The sequence below is a fragment of the Podarcis tiliguerta genome (assembly GCF_965153285.1).
Source record: "Podarcis tiliguerta genome assembly, chromosome: 10".
In the NCBI taxonomy this organism is placed as follows: Eukaryota; Metazoa; Chordata; class Lepidosauria; order Squamata; family Lacertidae; genus Podarcis; species Podarcis tiliguerta.
In genome coordinates this window covers 2261526-2282938 of record NC_139543.1, presented here as the reverse complement: position 1 = coordinate 2282938, position 21413 = coordinate 2261526, and the positions used below count along the sequence as shown (strand labels likewise).

General features: G+C 42.2%; 1 protein-coding gene across 9 annotated transcripts in view; it reads left to right on the top strand.

The window, feature by feature from the left end:
* FRMD4A (FERM domain containing 4A) overlaps positions 1 to 21413 on the top strand; it is a 401265-nt gene that overhangs the window by 310317 nt on the left and 69535 nt on the right. For all 9 annotated transcript variants that reach the window (XM_083399421.1, XM_083399422.1, XM_083399426.1 and 6 more), the window contains 6 exons: positions 949 to 1005; positions 5776 to 5798; positions 12881 to 12964; positions 17321 to 17386; positions 18260 to 18317; positions 19618 to 19704. In XM_083399421.1, the coding sequence (XP_083255547.1) occupies positions 949 to 1005; positions 5776 to 5798; positions 12881 to 12964; positions 17321 to 17386; positions 18260 to 18317; positions 19618 to 19704 (375 nt within the window). The remainder of the gene's footprint in view (positions 1 to 948; positions 1006 to 5775; positions 5799 to 12880; positions 12965 to 17320; positions 17387 to 18259; positions 18318 to 19617; positions 19705 to 21413) is intronic.

Below are 21413 nucleotides of genomic sequence, written 5' to 3'. Positions count from 1 at the left end.
GAGCATGAACGGGATAGGAAAAGAGGAGAGGAAATGGGCAGAAGAGGGAAGAGTACTTGGACAAGAGCTGAAGAGGTTAAGAGAGCTTAGTTTGAAATCACCAGCCAAATATTTGACTGGAGACTTTTAATGTCCCTTTGTTGTGATGTGAGGAAGGAAGCAGCTGAAATGTAACATACCTCTCAGATACTAGACCACAGCTGTCAACTTTCCCCTTTTCTTGCAAGGAATCCTATTTGTAATAAGGGAATTTCCCTTTAAAAGGAAAAGTTGCCAGCTATGTACTGGACCACTGGTGCAAACACATTTTGTGCGATAGAAGGCATGCGGGCTGTTTGTGCAGAGGGTCTCTGCTATAAACATCTATTATAATAAATGTTGAGTGGCCTTCGTCCAATAGGAGCACCTGTGGAGAATGCTTGCAGAATGTCAGTGGGGTGCACCATCTTGGACTAACCCTGAACTTTAAAGAAAAGCTCTGTCAAAGTTTCAGTAATTTCAGCTTGTGTCTCATTGTAGTTTTATGGAAGGTTTTACTAGCTGCCAGAAGAATGATCTAAGCAATTTCAAGGCACACTAAATACAATTCCCATGGAAAAAACATCAGCCCACATTTTCAGCTGTGAACCACCTTCCTGTGAGCTGTGAGAATAACTGAATCCACACCCATATCATTGTAACAAAATGTGGTCAATTGAGCTTCAGGAGCATCATTGAAAATATTCGAGAAAAGCAAGAGAAATCCACCCCTACTTTAACATTAGCAATAGGTAGCAACTTCCCCAAAGCACTAGAATTTATTCTGTGCCACAAGCCTTTTCTATGAATCCACATTAATTTCAGACTCCTTCAGTATACAATAGAGACACAGAGGTATTACTTCTTTTTTGGAAGAACTAAAATAAATAAATCACTTGCTTATTCACCCTCATTTTCTTTTCTCATCAGGAGCTCATTGAGGTCGACAGTGAAGTTGTGTTTGAACTGGCTTCATACATCTTGCAGGTAAGTTATGTCAGATTTGTTCTTTTTATCGTCCAACTTTCAAGACTTGCCACTTAAAGATTTAAAAATAAATAAATAAAACACATATATTCAAATATAGGGAAATGAGCTCAACATTTTAGCCCATGTCTCAAAGCAGCTTCTTACACTGTGACTCGTGTGTGCACATGTGTACAAGCATGCCACGTGCTGGATCTGTGTTGTGCCACATTGCTCTGTGGATGACCCGAGATACAAAGATTCACATCCCCCCTTGGACATGAAGCCCAGTGGGTGACCTTGGGCCAGTCACCAACTCTCAGCCTAGAAGATGTGGAGAGCTGTTTGATGCAACCTTGAGTTCCTTGGAGGAATGTGCTAGTTCATAGTCCAGGCATATGAACATGTATGCAGACATGGGAGCTACCCTAAGACTGAAAACAAAGTAACCTTAGTTTTATAGTGTTCATAATTCAACTGGGATGGCCCTTTGTTGTTACTATTTTTACTTATTTATTCCAATAATGTACATTCAACACACCTGCCAAAAGCACTCCAGGAAAACAGGGTTGTCAGTAGCCTGCTTTTGGTTAGGGTGATTTGGCATCAGGAATCATCACTTTGAAGACAATGAATCTCCTGGCATTTATAAAGTGTAGAGTTGCAAGTACACAGAGAAATAATTAATCACTAATATGCATTCATTGTGTGTTGTTTATGTTTCCTGAAACCCCATTTGTATTTTCCTGAAAAGGTGTTCCCAGCTTGTGGCCCACAAAGTCTACCAATATATTGGGGCAGGCCAGGGGTGTGAAAAGTCCCCTCTTGGCTGGTTTGCAGTCCCAATAAGACAGCCAATTCAGAAAGTTTCCTAGGCTGCATTTTACTTGTCAGGTCAAAGTTTGTGCAAGACTGCTCCACTCGTACATCACACTCCTTGTTAAACTGAAGGTGAATTTGCAAACCTGACTTGAACCTGTTTCAGGAAGCCCCAATGCAGACATAAGTATGGTTTGCACTAGCAATTGCTTGTTGTATTAATGATGGTTGAGGTCCTGCATGTACAGTGAAACTATTGCTTAGTCTTCCAAATTAAGTTCTGCCCACTTGAGACATTAGGTTGTATCCAGCTAAGCTCTACTCAGAGTATACCCATTAAAATCAATGGACCCAAGTTGATCACGTTCATCATTTTCAGTGGGTCTGCTCTAGAGAGGACTAACATTGGATGCAACCCCATATATACAGACTAACAAGTCTTGCGTCTCACTTTGTTAAAAAGATCCATGGAAACTGCTTTAGCCATGGTTTGTTCATAGCAGATGTATCACTTAATGGTCTGGTTTTCATATCACTGTAAGACATGTTTGGAACTGCAGAAATATGCTGGCTCCCCAAAAGGAGCTTGCACCCACTTTCTTCCAACTTCTTCCAGTTCAGTGCAGCATGTCAACTTAGTCAAGGCTTGACTTAGCATGTCATCTGAACCCAGGCTTGTAGTTAAGCTCTCTCCACCATGGGCTGTAACCAACCTTGGCTCATGGTTAAGGAGGGAAGAGGCTAACTTTTTGTTGTTGCTTGCTTGCTACCCTAGACTCCTATTGGGGAAGGGCAGAATAGAAATTGTTGTTATTATCATTATTACTAGGCGGATGAGATTTTTAAAATAATCAGTCTTCAGTGCTTGTTAAATACTTAATTATAAAACCAAGACCAGTGAAAAGTTAATTCAGTTCCATTGGCTTTCATAAGCTTGTATTGTACCACGCTGGGAGCTAGCCCCATGATATAATTAGCAGAAATGGAGATTGCCAACCCCAAGGGTACTATAAAGTAACTGTTTTTTCCTTCCGCTGTAGCCCCAGTTAATTGATTGCCAATTAAATGGAATTAACAAACACAATTGTAAATTCTACTCTAGACATCCACAAACATTTCCTTGGAGCCTTAGCAATCAATTAATTTGAATTACAGCAGGAGTAGTTAAGTCTAGTAAAACCTCCATAGTGGAACTGCTTCTGAAGTGGTTGTGCTATGGTTACACAGTCATGCTGAACAAAGTTTGACTTTTGTTTCCTGCACAGGAAATGCTCTGGGTGTATAGAGAGGTTTGGTAAGGAGGGCATTTTCAGTCACAATTATATGGCATCCATTCTATTTTATTGGTTAAGATGGGCCTGCACAACTGGTGATGCACCAAACTGAGGCAGCCTGACCTGCTTGGCAGCTTTCACCACCCCCTCCCCTTTTTCTACAGTTCCTGGCAGACAGCAAAACCATACATAGCTGCTTGGTTGCATTAGAGCTTGGTCAGCCAGATGTTCTATGAGCCTAATGTATTGCTTCTTTCAAAGTGAAAGGAAGGCCTGCTTCAAGCGTTGTTTTGGAAGCCGCATTTTCCTTTCTGGCACCTGCCAAACCGGCTTTTATCACAGAGAGATCTTCTTTTCTAGGGAAGAAGCAAAGAACTTTCCTTCTATTATTTACTCCTGAAAATCATTCAGTTAAATGCAGGGAGGTTTGCTTAGCAGTGTCCTTTCTGAATTTAAGAATTACACAGTCACTTTGATAAGCACCATTGAGTCACTAAGTGGAGATCAAGAGGTATACTGGGGTTTGGGAATATACAATTTACAGAATTTTCCAATAGCAAAGTGTTGAATATGTATTTAAAAATCAAACTCTGTTGAATATAAAAATCCAAGAGACACCCTGTCAGACTTGGTTCTTCTGTCAGGAGCGTAATATGGCTGGAATTGGAAAAAACGAAACTTTTACAGGTTTAGGCTGGCCTAAAACTAGGCTTCTGGATTGGGGAAACTTAGCTCTGTTAGGGGAAGAGGACAGTAAAAGTCATTGTGGAACAGCAAATAGACTAATATTGATATAAAATGTGTATCAAGTGTTTGGCACCTATTCTACTGCCTTTGTACCCATTGGTTTATTGAGCAATTTGATAGTAATTATGCTGCCCAAACATTTCACACATGTTTGCATGTGTTTCTGTATGCATAATGGCTACAATCCTAACCCTTCTTACCTGGGACAAAGCTCCACTAAATTCATTGGGACTTACTTTTGAGTAAACATAACCATGAGTAAACATAAGCATGTTTAGGATTTCAGCTTAGAACTTTATTTTTAAAAAAAAACTGAAGCAGAAAATTCCTAGAAGAGGCCTGGGCATCCCTAAGGCAGATCAGGTCCCTACATGTGTTTTCTGTCTTTCTCTCACTGCCCTCCTATGGCTACAGCCCTGGTTCTAGGAGAAGGGGTCTGTTATTCAGCCCTACCTGTTTCCAGATCAGAGCCCTGACACTTCACAATCCAAAATTGCACGTTCTTCTAATGGAAAACAGTAGCAAAAGTGCAGAACTTAGTTTCGATAGTAAGGATTGATAGTCAGAGTTAAGTCACAATGTTCCCAGATGCAAGACACCTAAAACAAACATTTTGTGCTCCCTTGAGTGGTTGCTTAGGAAGTGCAAATGTTGTGAAAAGATATTGTGTCCAAAGGAAAATAAAATAAGAAACTGAGCTGTCCCAAATGTACTTAACTTACTAACGGAATCCCAAGTCTCAATAGGACCACGTCTCTGCTTGCACAGAGTTGGTATGAGGCCAGTCTTTAGAAGATAAACAAACTTTTAGGTGTTAACCTCATGTCATGGCTACATCAGAATATTGGGCCTCATCTATACTACAATATGAGACTTTCAATTCAGCTTTGCACATAAGTTTGCAAATGTTATTAGCCCACAAAACCTTTACAAGCCTGGTTTCCACACATAGTTATGTTGGCACATCAACAAACTACAGAAAAATTGTCCAGATTTGCCCTACCTTTCCTGCCTGGTCAGAGAATCATAGAATCATAGACCTGTAGTCAGTTCTCACTCATTCCAGGTGACTAGGTTTGCAGATATTTGCATGCCTAATGTTTAAGTATTATAGTTTCCTCCAAAGAATTCAGGGATTCTGTAATGTTTGTAAGAAAGGTATGTTAGAGATCCTCACACCCTCATAGAATTATAGTTCCTTAATTTCCCTTGACTAAGCGGGGGAGGAGACTGTGGTGTAGTGTTGTGTCTTGCTTTTAGAGAACTGTGCTCTATCAGAGTGGTCAGAAGGCAAAGTATGGCCTACCAGTGGACCACTCCCTAATTTTCAGTGGGTAGCCTTAATGCCTGTTGCTAGGATTCTTGTAAAGCAGGAATGGCTGAACAACTCGTGTCAGTGCCAGCCAGCAAGGTCAGTGGTCAGGAATGATGGAAGTTGAAGTCCAACAACATCTGGAGAGCCACAGGTTTCCTATTGTAAAGAGTGCTGGGCTGGATAGACCCTGGATCTGACCCTGTGCAACACTTACTATGTTCCTAAGCAAGATTGCATACTCAGAATCACTTAGCACACTAGTCTTTAACTATCCAGTCTTTAACTAACATGTCTTTAACTATCCAGAGATTCTGAATATGAAGACTTCTTTGTAAATTCAAAACATGAATCCATGGGGATTCCGACTGAGAAAGGCTGAAGTTGCCTCGCCCTTCCTTAAGGTGCATGTATTAGGACAGTACATTGAATCACCAGGATACCCCCCATCAGCCCCCTATTCAGGCTTCTTAAAGTTGACAGTTGTAAACGCTATGGTGACATTTTGTTTTGAAGATGGGGTCATTTAAAATGCTTTGGAATGCTTTTATTTGACGTATCTAGAAATGTATTTTTCTTCATGTGTATATGCAAATTAAGTGATGTTTTATGCTCTGCCCCCTTTTCACAATTTTACAGGAAGCAAAAGGAGATTTTTCAAGGTGAGTTTTGCATCCATATTCTTCAGTTAATTGTTTTAAAGGAAAAATGATTGTTGTTAAACTAGAACATGTGCCTTATAATTATGTAGTATAGCTCTTAATAGTTGTTACATCCTAGAGTCAATTTTTTTCTACTTGTCATTCAACCCACAAATACAGCATATAAAGGAAATGCAAAAGCTTGTTCATGCTTTGTACATAAATGATGTGTTTGTGGAATTCAGGAAACACAATACTGTCTTCCTCCGTACAGCAGAAGGAAATCTCTGAGGAAATGACTTGGCTTCCCATTTCCTTAAACATACATCCCAAAAATGACTGCTTTACATTTACAGTTCTCCCTGGTCTGGCTTAAAAAGAGGTCACTTATAATTGCATAGGTGTTGGCTGCATAGTGCCCCCAGACCCACCCTCCCCTGGAAGAGCTGGTGGGTCCTTCACTAGGTTTCTCCCCTCAAGCCAGCTGCATCCTGTATATCAGCATTAGGCCCACTCAGGACCGTGAGTCTGCTCACAGCACAATGATTGCCCCAGCTGAACCTATGGCACATGCTAAGGCAGTGTATTTGCCTGCACTCCCCCCTCTAGTCCAGAAGGCTTATTAAATGCCACTATTTAGAATTTATAACTTTTAGCTAACCCCCAAAATTAAACACTTAAATACACCATTAAGCACCTCAATCTGAAAACATTAGGGACACAGAACGATGCAGGTGACACTTTGCTGTAGGACAGGCTGAGACTCTGACACATCACTTTCAGAACCTCAAGCAGCTTGTGAAATCCTGACGTATTTGTGACTAGGAAACACAAGCCTGTTCTTGTTTATATTTCTCAACTCCTAGCATTTCAGATTAGCTTAGTCACTGCAGTTCAGTAACAGGGCCAGGAGAAGTATTTAGATATTTTAGCATGCAAGTTGATTTATTGCAGCAACACCACAGAAGAGATGTGGCCAGCTTGTGTCGGTTTTGGTGCAATGCTAGCAAGCAAAGTATAACACTTGGAACAAAATATGGGAGACAGACGCACCTCTGGGGGGGGACCATTGCTGAGTTGGGTTCATAGAATGGATAAGGCCTTTCTGCCTGGCCCCTCACTCTATATTCTGGCTGGGGCTGCCTGAAGGGTTGTGTTGGTTGCTATTGGAGGAGGCCCTTCTGTAGATAACTGGGCCCTGAACTATTTCTTGGCTGTGAAACCCTGAGCAATCTATAAATCTTTCTAAATAAATAAATAATTTAAATAAATAAAATAAAACTACATACCTGCAAGCTACATAAAAACACAGCAGTTAAAACCATGCCAAACATTCACAGACAGCGTTCTACTGTCCAATCAATACAATGTTGCCTGTTGTCATACCTTAAATACATAAATAGATTGCCAATTAAGAACATATCTACTTGAAAATGAATAGATTGCCAAGGCAGGATTGCCAAATGCAGAAGGGGAGAGAAATCTCTACATATTGGGAACTTCCGGGAAGGAATAATGGTGGACTAGACATTGGCTGTGGATACTCCTGTCAGCAAAGATAATTATTCAGTGATTAAGATAACCAAGGTAGATATCCTGGTTATCACAACCCCCTTTTAAGATAAGGGAGTTCAGAGATAAAGCCTCACATGATCAGAAGCAGACATTCTTCACGCTGGAGGCGCAAGTTTTTGTGGGTGGAGAACCGTCTTGAGCAAGGGACAGTCGTTGAGCCCACACACAGCATAAGAGCTCTTAATTAGAGCACCAGGTCAGCAAAATTCTTTTAATTATTATTAAGACTGGAAGTAAAGAAAAAATGGATTTTCTATCTGCCAGTTAAATAGCACCCAGAATGGAAGTGGATTGATGAGTAACAAATAAGTGCTAATTAACGGGCTTGAAAATAAATGAAGAGGCTTAAATTAACTACTGATGGCCTTGAAAGATCCCATCTGATGAATGGCTTTGAATTTGTGTGAAATCTTTACTTTAAATAACCAATGAATCTTTGTACCGTATATCCTGAATTTGCGTTGGAGACTAACCTTAACCTTATGTGAAGAAAGGAATGTGTAAATGCAAGATCCTAGAAGGGAGATGGCCAAGGGAAAACCAACAGAAAAAAGGCCCCCCCAAAATGCTGAAGACTTTACCAATCGTTGATAGCATAAGACGAATGTTGAATGAGCAGTTCACAGAATTAAAAGCTGAGATGCATAGAATTTCAAGAGAAATTGGATCAGAGATATTTCAGATTAAAGAACTCACAGGGCCTGTTGGAGAGGATTTAGAATCGCCTCTGCCTGAGTGTGAGACAGCCTCTGACCATGGATTGGGCTGCATGGCCTTGCAGCTGTCTGGAGGACGAGGCACATGAAGGACTCTGTTGTGATGCCAGGAGAGATAAATTGATTTACAGAGTTCTTGAGAGATGATCCCAGATGACAGATGATGGAGATGTGGTTGAAAGGGGAAGGTACGATTGCACAACGAAATGCCTATAAGCCTATGATGATTGGTGTGAATTTTGGGGGGAGGGGTGGAGAAAAAAGGACTATTATTAGGATCTGTGGGAACCCTTGGCGAGAAATGCATCATCTTGGACTGGAAAAAGACCATCTTGGACATTTAATGATAATAAAAATTCAGGAGCTACTTTAGGACTTCTTGAGTGGATAACAGTGAATCTGAGATGCTTGGGATGGAATATCAAGAAAAAAAACTTAGCAGACTGAGAAGCAGCTATATAATACTTCTACATGTTATCCTGGAGTGCATGCTTTGAATATTTTGAATAATTATCATATGCATAATTGGCAAACAGAGAATTGGGAGTTCATCTTTTTTCTCTCCCCCCCCCCTCATTTCTCTTCTTATCTCTTTGTGATCTCCAATTTATGCTTTCCTTCTGTTTATTTTTGAAGTTCTCTATTTTGGATAAACGAAGCTACACACAGGAAGGTGATGGACAGGAGATGAAGGTCTCTCCATCAGGGAAGAGAGGATCTCCCAGGGTGGGAGTCTGGGGGGGAAGGGGGAAGCTCCCTGGGGAGAGCTGTGTCTGGATAAGGGTTAAGATACAATTGAGGGCTTTGTATTTATTCTCCTCCTCCTCCTCCTCCTCCTCCTCTTCTTTTCCTTCTCTTCTTCTTGGTTTTTTTTCTCTCTCTCTCATTGTATTTTATGTGGAAAATTTTCAATAAAAATGATTTAAAAAGAAAGAAGTCTCTACATATTAGAATTAGGAATATTGGGATTCTGGTCCTAAGGTTCTATGAGGCTACCAAAACAAACCCAGCTAGGAGAACCACAGTTTGTTATCAACAGACTCTTCAATTCTGTGGATTCTTAGGAGAGCCAGACAGTAATTATTTGAAAGCCCCGGAGTCAATAAAAGCATCAGTAGTGTAACTTCCTTCAGCAGTTCTTCAGAAAGAATTTACAGTGCTAGTTTTAAGATATTCCCCACCTCCACCAAAACAAATTTACATGACCTCAGTGCTGATCTTGTTACTCAAGTCAGATTTGATTTGTTTTTTGTTTTAAAAAAGAAATGAAGCAGCCCTTAGAAGGGGGCTTGTTTAGAGAAAAGCAAGCCGCAAGGGCGGGTTCACACTTGAGCCAGCACTCTGGTTTGTTTCCTCATGTGAAGGGAAGGGGAGCCTGATTTGAGCAGCCTGCACCAGCACACTTTCACAGTTTGCTTAACTCTGGTTTGCCCTCATACATGAACCAGGCCGCTGTGTGTCAGTGCTCAAAAACTGTCCGATATCAGATGCACCAGCACCTACAAAAGCCGCACAAGGAGTCTCTTTGAAAGTGAGATGAAGGAGATGGAAAAGAGCATCTAGCTATGGAGTACTAAATGGTGATAATCAGACAGGAAGAAAGGCAGAGGAGTAATTTGCCACTAAGCAATGTATTTGCATAATGAAAATGTACAGTTTGTAATTTTCATTCCTTGAAATGAACTTGTAGTTAAGCAATTAGTGTTTGAGAATAAATGACAGGAGCCAGCTTGCTGCCTTGCTTAATTGCACCACAAGGATAGTGATAGCATTGCAGTTCTGCTAGCATTTTCCCGCTGAAAATGTTCTGATTTTGCCTGATTTAATTTAAATTTAAAGCAGACCTGTGCAACTTGTGATCCATATATCAGAGCCAGCTTTCACCTGCAAAAAGAACACCAGTTGTCAGACACCTGATGGGCCACAGTACAGGGCTGGTAGACTGTGTTCAGCTGGGTGGGTCAAAAGGGTTGTGATACAGAGAAACATAAATATATATTCAGAAGCAGCCATGGGGTTCCCTGCCCCCAGACTGGTCCTCTCAGCCTTGACAAAATCCCAGCTGCACTTAGGTACTGCAGGGTCTATGTCTATAAAGCAGAAGGGATATATTTTTTTTACTTGAAGTTTAAATGGCTTCACCTGTCTAGCTTGCATAGTCCATCTTCCATTTAACCTCCCTGCCCTTTCAGGCATTTTTCTCCCCACAATGACTCACTCAGCTGGGAGGGAAATTGCTTGAAGCAATGATACACAGGCTGCGTACACACTGTACATTGAAGCACAGCTCCCCCCCCCCCCCACACACACAGAAAGGATCCCGGACAGTGTGGTTTGTTAAGGGTGCTGTGGGCTATGGCTCTGTGAGGGGTGCACCACAGTTCCCAGGATTCTTTGGGTGGGGTGGGGTGAATCTGTGTTTCATGTATGGTGCACGGGGGCAGCCATAGTAAAGTGAGGAAGAGCGAGTGTTGTCACTCCTCATGGAATGAAAAAATAGAAGCCCCCTCCACTTACAATTTATATACAAGAGGGGGAGATGTGTGGATAAATGCACATGGCTGCCCTATCATGTTTAGCCAGCCCTCAGGAGAACAGCTTCGGTGGCCTGCAGTTGTGAGCTCTGAATTCCCTGGGTCCAAGCGAGGCTTTTTGCAACATGGGCTGCAGTGGGGTCAGGTAGGAACCCCTGGGAGGAAGAACCCAAGGCCTGTTTCATGATGTGTGAAAATTGCCTTCTAAGGCTTTTAGCATAGCGTAATTCAAATGGCACAAAGCAACGATAAGAATTATTTGCTGCTGTTAATGATTCTGGGAAGCCTTTTGAGGTTTTGAGTAGGGTTGCCATATTTCAAAAACCAGGGCACCCCCAAAAGTTGTTGAGTTTTTTTACGGGGGACCCAAAGACACAAAATTGTAAACTGGAAAATCTGGACATATGGCAGCCCTAGCTTTGAGGGAGCGTTGTTAGTCACTGTGAAATTTGTCATATACCTGGCAATTGTCTATTTTGGCTGGAAACTCCCATTCTGGAAACTCCCTGATCTTGATATTCCTCTGTGTTTGGGCAAACGACCAAGGAATCCTTTACTGCTGATGACGGGCTCAGGCACAGTTCTTCTATCAGAGGGGCAAAGAAAGATTTAGCTGACTTGTAGAATATAAGCACTGGCTTTCCCGGTTTTTCGGGTAAACAATAACACCCACTAATTGGCACAAATCACATACTGAAGAAAGACTTCCCTGTCTAAGCAAATGCATGTCAGTGGCACTGTCCTTTTCATTAAAGTCTCAATTTTACCCATAGGGCAGTCATGGGTGAATCAGTACTTCATACTGGGAACTGTTTGATACTTTTACAAAACAATAAGTATGCGTTTGTTCTTCCTTTGCTGTGGAAAGACCACACATCTCTTCTGGAAACAGTGAAATCCAGACAGCCCCACACCTGATGGTACCACAACTGCAGTTTTCAATTCTCTATGGAATGTGACTGAGTGGGTGCTATGGGGGTGCTCAGTGACGTCTGCCCCATTTCACTGCTGGAGGCAAAATGGGAAGTACCACATTTCCCTGCCCTGTCGCTCCCACGGCTGCCACCGCTGTTGCTGCTGGCACCACTTCTCTGCCCGCCCTGTCACTTCCACCATCTCAGGGAAGATCTCACCAAAATCGCGCAAGATCTTGCATAATTTCAGCAGATGCCGGTGGTGCTTCCGTGCTAGCAGAGGAGATGGTGGGGCGTCCGTGGGGCTGTTGCCTCGGGGGCTTCTGCTGCCTGAGGCAGTTTGTCTAATGGCAGAGCCAGCTCTGGGGGTGCTTCATCTGCAGACGACTTATCAGCACTCATTCATTGCTGTTCTGCTTTGAGCTGGAAATGGAATAGCAGCTTTGCTCCCAGACTTCTAACACTCTGCAGTCAAGTGGGCAGTCACCCTTTCTTCTGGCACAAATGTTAGGGTGGGGAATGGGTGTTGTTGGTTGTTTCTGGACCATTGTGTGGGGAGGAAACATTTCATACTCCTTCCCCCATTGCTGACCTCTCAATCATGATCCCCCTGCAATTCAGGGGGAGGGATGTTATTTAAATATTCAGTTCCTTAAAACTGACTGTTATGGTCACATCGTTTCCTTAGCTGAGTGACTAACTGGCCTAGTACATACATGCAGCTACACCATGAATTCCCCCTGCAGCGCTACGCCAGCCACCATTCCAAGAACTTTCCTTCTTTAATGTGCAGGCTGTGCTCTCCTGTGTCTTGTGCTGAGGTTCACGTTTCCTCTCCTTTTCCCACAAAGAGTGTTGAGCATAATCCTCGCCCGCCCGCCCGCCCCCCACTCCAAGCAAGCCCTGCAGGGGGAGGGAAGAGAGGCTTGTTAGGGCATGAGTCCCCAGCTGACATTCTAATCAATGGCTGCGTTTTGGAAGAAGTTAAATCAAGGGGTCTTATTGTGTGCGTCTTCCTCCCACCCACCCCCTTTTCCTGCACCATACAGATTCCCCCCACAGAATCTCTCCCCATGAAAACACACTGCCCTGCGTTGTTTTTTACATTCAGAGCTAGTATTATGAAATGCAGGAAGAAAAAGGAACCTAGACATCTGTGATAGCTTTGCTCCGATTTTGATACTATAGTGGGAGGTTACTATGCTCCCAGATGCAAAATAAATAAAGGGAAAGAAAAAAGCTACCCCACAGCATTTCATTAAAGGGGAACAGATGTTCAAACCAGAGCAGCCAGCCAGCCATTGCAAGCCTCATGGCTAATTTCTTGTAGACTGATCCTCCTTTTCGGATTCTCTCTTTTTCAGCAATGAAATAGTAAGGACTGACTTAAAGAAGCTTCCGGCTCTTCCAACGCAGGCGCTTAAGGAGCACCCATCTCTTGCTTACTGGTAACTGTTCTGTGTGTTTAGAAGCACTTACCATTTTCACTCATTTGTGGGATGATGCATTGGTCAAGATTGCTATGGGCATATCTATACTGTAGAGTTTTATTGGTTTTCTCACTGTTATGACTTCCCCCAAAGACTTAGGATAATTGCTGTTTGGTGAGTGTGTTGATTGAGAATTCTCAGTTAGAGATTCCCTAAGCTGCCCAGCCCTCACACAATTACATTTCCCAGAGAATGTCAATATTCCCCAACCTGATGCCCACCAGGTATTTTCAACTAGGACTCCCATCAACCCCAGCCGATATGAGCATGCTGACCAGGGCTGATGTGAGTTGTAGCCCAAAGTATCTGGAGGGCATCAGCGTGGGGAAGGCCGGTTCATTCATGTGAGCACCAACCTGCAGGTTGAAATAGTACAGCCCAGACACAGATTTGCTACTGCACTGAAAACGGGGGCACAGTCCATAGTTTCCCACCTTTACCCTCTTGCAGCCTGGTGCGCAGGCCAAGGAGACCCAGAGCCCTGCTCAGTTCTTCTAACCCAGGCTTCCTCAACCTCGGCCCTCCAGATGTTTTGAGACTACAGTTCCCATCATCCCTGACCACTGGTCCTGCTAGCTAGGAATCATGGGAGTTGTAGGCCCAAAACATCTGGAGGGCCGAGGTTGAGGAAGCCTCTTCTGACCCATGGCGGTTAGCACACACTTTGCAAGTGGGAGAGCCCACTGAGGTTAAGCAGGCCTGATTCACCCTTCTTTTTTGCTGCATACTTGCTATGAAAATTATTGGAGACAGGACTGTGGATTTTCAACCTCTCATCTATGTGAGACTTAATACTGAGCCCCGTAAACATGTTCCATGTTGTAGCCTTTCCTCTTCTCCCTAGGCTGAGAATGCAATGTGCAGGCACATATAGGGGAGATGGAAGCATCCTATTTAAATTCAAAATGCCCTGAAGAGAAGTCCCTCCGTCTGCCTCCCCCACCCTTTTCATCAATGCAAATATGAATTGGTTTAGGAAAACTACAGGCAAAATTTGTTTTGCTGCTTTGCTGTTGGTGGCTCTTTCATGTCTCTCTTTAAAGCATTTGACTCCAAGCCCAGTGGTGGGTGGGGAACTCCTCTTTTCTGCTACTCCTTTAATTTCTCTACTCCCATAATTTGATGGCAGAAAGGGAGTGTGGTTTTCATGTTGTAGTTTGGGAATCCTTGTTTATTCTCTCCCCAGTGCCCCTGGGGAAGACTGACCTATTTCTCTTGGCCAGGTACTAATTCTGAAAAATTAGCATTAGCTTGGGGCAGGGCTCAAGTTTCCTGTGAAATTCTAATATAGTTTCTGAGTCCACCCCAGGAAAGTTTCCAAATAGTGTACAAATACAAGTAGCTGTATTTAAAATCCCTGCTCAGGGCATACATAGATCTGTAGTGCTGTGGCGAACCTCAACTTACCTGTTTTGTTTTTATAATAACAGAAAATCTAACTACTTGGCCTTTCAAATGCACGGCCTGCCTTCGCTGTCTTTCTCTGCAAGCATAAAGGCCAGGGCAGGGAAGGAACCCTGTGGCCCTCCATGCGCTCTTGCACCCAGCCACCCCCTGCCCCAGCCAGCCTGGCCAGGAGGATGGGAGGTGTGTCCAGCATCATCTGGAAGGCCACAGATTAGCCTTTAATCTCCATATTCTCAGGATTCTTTCAATAATTCATTCAACACAAAAAAAAACCTTTAAAAAGCTAAATGTAACCTACATGTTGCCTTTGTATAAGCTTCTGTTTTTCCACTGGCACTGCTTTCCCTAAAGAGCATAATTCTCTGGGATAATCATCTTTACTGCCTGGGACAGTCAGCTAGAGATTATCTGTTTTCAGGACTCCGCAGTTTTCATGTCAACACACATTCTGCCTTTTATAAAATCTGCATTTGGTTCCTAGCAGATGAGGTGGTAGAACTGGGCTGCACCATTTCAGGGGGCAGGTGGGGGAATTGTGTGGCTTGTGTTCTTACTCTTCCAAGGAGCTTTTGGTGCAATCTGTCTGCTCCTCTTGGATGAGGAAGGACAAAGGATTAATATCTATGAACAAGAGTTGCAACATAAGGCCAAGGTTTAAAAAGTTACTGTTTTCAGTGGAGTAATAAAACCCAGTGATTTCACCTCAGGTAACTTGTTACTACAGTTTTACTATACTCTCCCAGTAATTTGGCAACATTATTGTCTTCATAATCTGATATTCCTTAGAAGTTTACTTTTCTACTTCAGTAGAGAGCTCTTCCAAATATTAAAAAAAAACCTAGTGTAAACACACTGATAAATCATGGTCAGCATGGAATGTTTTTAGGTTTACAGGTTTAATGAATTTGAAATTGGTCTTTTGTGAGTGCACGTTCATTCTCCCTCCCTTCCTCCCTTCCTCTCTCTCAGTTCAATTACAAAGCAGATTGCATTTATTTTGTTTTTCTGGCTGTACTCTGCTCCATGATATGTTTGGATTGGTGTTGGGCTACCAACATTTGCTGTTAACATTCTGGTCCCTTTGGTGAGGGCAGCAGCCAGGAAAAGAGCACAGGCTCTCATCTATCAGGCTCCACAGAGAATGGAGAAAACAGCGAACTATTTCTGCTGTGCTTAGAACTGCTGGCAGATCTGGAGGGCTGTGCTTGTGGTTGTGTACTAGTGTGGGGTGAAGGAGCTGCACAAAGTGCTCGGAGAACAAGCCATAGAGCTGCCGCTGCTGCCGTCACCCGGTTGCTGCTGCTTCATCCCTGCCCACCAGGCCTGCAGCTGGATGTGGAAAGGGCATCTTAGCATCTCCACCTGAAGGATTCAAAACCTTCATTTGAAGCAGGTTTCAGATCCTGGGCAGCCTTTGTCATGGCTAGTTTTGATGCTGTCAATCTGGGGTTTTTTAAACCTTCGTGTTAACATGCATATGAACCTTATTGTCTGTGCAATGTCTTTCATTTGATTTGAAGGAGTTCACAGATATGTTTACAAGCTGACAGGCATGCAGGGGCACTTTAGTTTTAGTGCCATTTCATGCCTATCAAAGAATTAGCCATCTGAAGTAAAATGCATTATGAATGAGTTTACCTGCCACCAAAATAGTGACAGTTTGGAGTCACTGTCATGTTAACAGGTGGCCTCAGCCCATGTGCAGCTGTCAGTGGTCTGCTGAAAAGATGAACAGCTGAAATTCAACCACTTAGAGGCCTTTCTCTCCAGTTAATTTCTCTGTTAAGAATCATCTGTTTGTACAGAAATTAGGAATGGGATAGGTTCTGTTTCTGAAATTTTGGCTCAATTAATACATCACACAAAATCATGGTTTGCTCTACCAAGATATGGTTCAAGCTTTTAAATCTCATACTTGTTTGGGTTCAGTAGGCATTGGAGGCAGAGAAATAATTAATGGGTTTTTTTTTCATTCATTAGCACAAAGCGTTTCTCTTTCTGATTTGATGGCTGGTTACAAACCATGGTCTGTTAATTCAAACATTGCACCAAACAAGTAATAGTTGCCAGATGTTGCTGAACCAACTTCCATCATCCCTGATGTGAAGCCATGAAGGCTGGGACTGATAGGAGTTGGTCCAACAGCATTTGGAGAACATCAAGTTGGCTGTTTGTGCACTAATCATATTTAAGCTTTCTTCGCCATGGCCCTAAAGCAGCCGTTCCCAGTCTTGGGTCCCCCAGTAATGTTGGGGGCCACATATGCCATCATCCCTGACCATTGGCCATGCTGGCTGCTATGGGAGTTGAGAGTCCAACAACATCTGGCAGCCCAAGCTTAGGAAGCGCTGCTCAACATACTTCCGTTTGTATAATTCTCTGGCCCAGAGCAAATAGTTAAGAGAGCAAGAGTGGGCCACAGATTGCATGCACAGATACGCCCCACCCCAACATACATTTCTTCTTCTTTTCACTTGCCAGATTCAGCCATATTGTTGTATCTACACAGATTATATTTCACTGTAACCATGGGTTTCATTATAATCAGGATTTCCAACCAGCATTTTTCTCCTGGTTAAGATGGATCTGGGTAGTGTGATCCATGGTTAAGGGAGGAGGAAATTCTTGAAATAGATCTCTGTTTTTGCTGCATTTCTGCCTCTGTGTATGTAGTTCTTGCAGTAGTTCTTGTTTTAATTTATAAACATAAACGTTTTTTTAAAATAAATGTTTTTTGTATTAGCTAGCTTTGTTTTTTCTGCTTTCCATCACGTGGTATTTTTAGACCTCTGGAAATCCTTGGGCTGATAGCCACCATTTTATGAGATGCCTCTTCTACAGTGGAGGTCTTGCACTGTTTTTTCAGCTGTGCTAAAGGTAATAAGATTCTGTTTCTCTCCTTCAAAGTGAGGACCGAGTTATTGAGCATTACAAGAAGCTAAATGGGCAGACGAGAGGTCAAGCCATTGTCAAGTAAGTTGGGAAGAGGGATTCTACTATGATGAACTTTGTCTCTGGGATGTAACATGGAGGGGGGAGTTAAACATTCTACAAGTAATTACGTAGCGTTTTCTATTTTAGTGCAGTGGTTTTTGGGCTGTGTTCCAGGAAACACTGAGGTCCTTCAGAAACTTATCAGGAGTTCCTCAGTGAGAAGATGACTAATGTTGGCCAAGCCTTAAAAAATAGTCTTCCTACCACAGCTGATTATTGGCCACAATCCACAGTTGCAGGAGAATATTGGCTGGGTTCTAAAGTGTGTACTCAATTGACACAGGGCAACAGCAAAGCCTAAGAAGATCTAGAACTGCACCCTAACACAGATGGGTGTTTCAATATGTTTGGGGGTCTCCTGACATAAAAGTTCTTAAAGAAAGGGTTCCCTGAAGGCAGAATGTTTGAAAGCCACTGTTTAACACATGCTCTTTCAGACTGCAAGTTCTCCTCTAGCCATATTGTTATTGTCTTTAATTTAGATTGCATTGCAAAGAATTTGAACGTGCCACTCCAATAAATACTTCAGTATAATCCAGTATTTCATGAAATATGTTACAATGATGTGAAAGGTGATGGGATGTCTCATTGAAGCTTAACAAAATCTACAAATCCCTTTTAAAATGTCTAACAATTTACCCTACTAGTCCTCACAGCTTCCCATCAAGATAGAGATAAATAAAAGATGCTTCTGTGTCCAATCCATTGATATGAATCCACTCCTACGCATCAGTTTTAGAATTTGTGTCATTAACACATCCTGGAAGGGGGGCCCAAAGGTTCATGAGGGTTTTTTCCCGTTGCCTCCCCTTGTTGTCTGTGTGACACTGTTGTTTTGCACTTCCTCCACAGCTACATGAGCATTGTAGAATCTCTTCCAACATACGGAGTCCATTATTATGCAGTTAAGGTACGTTTCAACTGAAAAGTGTTCTTTGATGGAATTGGATTGGTTTATCACAAACAATTACATCAGAAATTATTCTTCATTTACACAGTAATGAAAATTCTAGTCTATTTCCTGTGTTAAGATCAATAAATAGCTTTATTAACTTCATGGGGATGCACTTTAAACAGAAAAATAATGCATCTGAAATTGCTTATTTATTTGATTGATAGACTGGTTATATGCCAAAATGGAGTCTAAGTGATTTGCAAGAATCACTTATAAAATCCATACATAATTATAATACACAGAGTATTAAAGCATCCTTAATTAGAATGTGCAATATAGTAAAACAAATACAGTAAAAAAGCTTGGCAATTAAAACAATAAACAGTTAAAACAAGAAGATCAGAAGTTCAAATTCAGAGGGATGTCTGACTAAACAGGTGCCTTGGAAGGTGGCAGAATGCCAATATTATTATTGTTTTATTAATTTATATACTGCTTATATTTCAAAATGGCTTCTAAGTGGTTTAGTATAATGGAGCAGCGCAATTCCATTGTAAATCTTTATGGTTTAATTTATTTGGTTCTAGGTGAACTTAAGTGTTTTAGTTGAAAATTGTGACCAATACCCTACCCACACATACAAACACACTCCTTTCATACACCCTGAACAGCAACTGAGCATTAAGAGGCTATTCATTGGTTATGCCCCTGCCACGCCCAACAGGAAACAGAACAGAAGCTGCAAGGAAAAGGCTGCAGTCACCTTTTAAAGCAGGAGTGCACAACCTGTGGCCCTCCAGATGTTTCTGAACTAGAATGCCCATCAGCCCCAGCCAGCATAGTCAGGCATCAGGGAGGCGTAGTGCAACAACATCTGGAGGGCCGTGAAAAGTTTCAGTAGTGTTTTGCTAGTCCACACAGGTTGGCACTTTGGTTCCATTTAAACTGGTAAAAAATGGTCACAAATTGGGATTTAAAAAAGCAAGACAAGAGGACAACACACACAAAAAACCCTGACTGCAATTTATTGACAATGACATTCCTAAACATTAGGAAGAACTTCCTGACAGTAAGAGCTGTTCGACATTCGCTGTCAAAAGTGAGTGACGGTTAACAATTAACATGAAAACTGCTTGCTTGAAAGCAGCCTCTGTTAAGAAATGTTCCAACCATCGAAGACTGTCCAACTATACCAAATACATTTGAAATTAATAAAGGCAGGGGATTCTTGCTACCTTTGCCTCTACATTTTGGCTAAACCCCCTTCAGAATAACATTGACTCTGGTATATGTGCACATGTTTTCTTTACACCAGGACAAGCAGGGAATTCCTTGGTGGTTAGGACTTAGCTACAAGGGAATCTTTCAGTATGACTACCACGACAAAGTGAAGCCAAGAAAGGTAAGCAAATTATTTAAAGAGACTTGCGTTGCCTTTTGCTTGAATGAGGAGGTCAACGTGTTTATCTTCTGAATTTTATAGATAATTTTAATCTATATTTTTGTGCTTACAGGTTTTAGCAATTAAGCAATATGCAAATTTTATTAAATTGATATATGAGCAGAAAAATTTGTCAGTGAGTGTTTCTATAGGCTACTTAAAGAGGCCATGGCAGAGAGTTTAGAGTCTGAAGTAATCCTTATTTACTGTGGTCACTGTTAGGGGATTGAGGGCACAAGGAGAAGGGGACGACAGAGAACGAGGTGGTTGGACAGTGTTCTCGAAGCTACAAACATGAGTTTGACTAAACTGCGGGAGGCAGTGGAAGACAGGAGTGCCTGGCGTGCTCTGGTCCATGGGATCACAAAGAGTCGGACACGACTAAACAACTAAACAACAACAACAACTGTTAGGGGAGAGCATTGGAATGCAGCACTATTAATTGCAAGGGCTTAGAATATTGTGACATATTTAGTATAGCCCATTTTCTCAAAGGTGTAAAAAGATGGAGACAAAATCCCAGTTTTTAACTTGGTAGCATCTTGCTATAGGTTTGTATACATATTTAAATAAGGCAGAATGGGGAGAAAGAAAGGGAAGAGTTGCCTTTTGCCAATTATTTTGTTCCAAGTGGAGAAGCTGTGGATATCAGCACCGCTTGAAAGTGGCTGGACATCTGAATGCCTGAATATAACCAAGATATTTGCACTCTTATATGATTACAATTGAGAGCAATCTTCTATACAGTTTTGTGCAGGCACCTTTTTCTCCAGAAAGCAGCACTGTCTTTGATTGCACATGTTCATTTGTACAAACTAGCCATTGTGCATTCTCAGAAAATTACAACTTGTCAGCAGCCAAGATATTCCATTTATTCATGCCCCAAAGCATCTAGCATTGTTCTGATGAGATAAATGGGAGTTATGCTCATGCTCTTCATTCTCTCTCTCCATCCTACGTGGATGAAACTTTTGAAACAGAGCCTCCCAGAACCAGACACCAAGAAGCATGAAGGCTCTGCATGTCTGGTACCTTGTTGCTTCCTTTCAAATGATGTTTCAGAGGAGATAAAAGGGAACAAGGTCTGCACACCTTCCTCATCTGAGCCAAGGTAGTGGTAGCTGGAAGCAGCCATCTTTGGTGACTAGCCCTGGCTGGATGCACAGAGAAGAGGGTTCTTCTGAGTCTGAAGAGGGGTGGAAGTTTAGAAGTTTGCTCCTAGGCCTGGCTGGTGCATTCCAATAAGCAATGTAGGAGGCTGCCTGAGACCACAGAATTCAAGAGGAGCAGGGCTTCTCTGGAAAGTTTAAAAAATATATATCTTGAGAAAATAAGGTGTGGAGTCAAGGGCAGTTGTGCCACACACACCCTGATTTTCCCAGTTGCCAACCCTGATGATATCTTCATTCTTCTGGAGTCAGAAAAGCCCCTCACAATCAACAAGATATTGAGGCAGCAATATTGATGTTTGTCTGGGGCACTGGTTAACCCCATTTCCCCTATAGCCAAGAAGTCATTATGTCTCCCATCAGTTGATACCTCTGTTGGACTCTCATTATCATTAAGATCTTTTTTTGGAAAGAGCATGTTAGTTTTAAACCCTAACGTGGAAGGAAATCTCCCTTGGGATGGATTATTACAGACAGCTTCTACTGGAAGCATGGTGGATC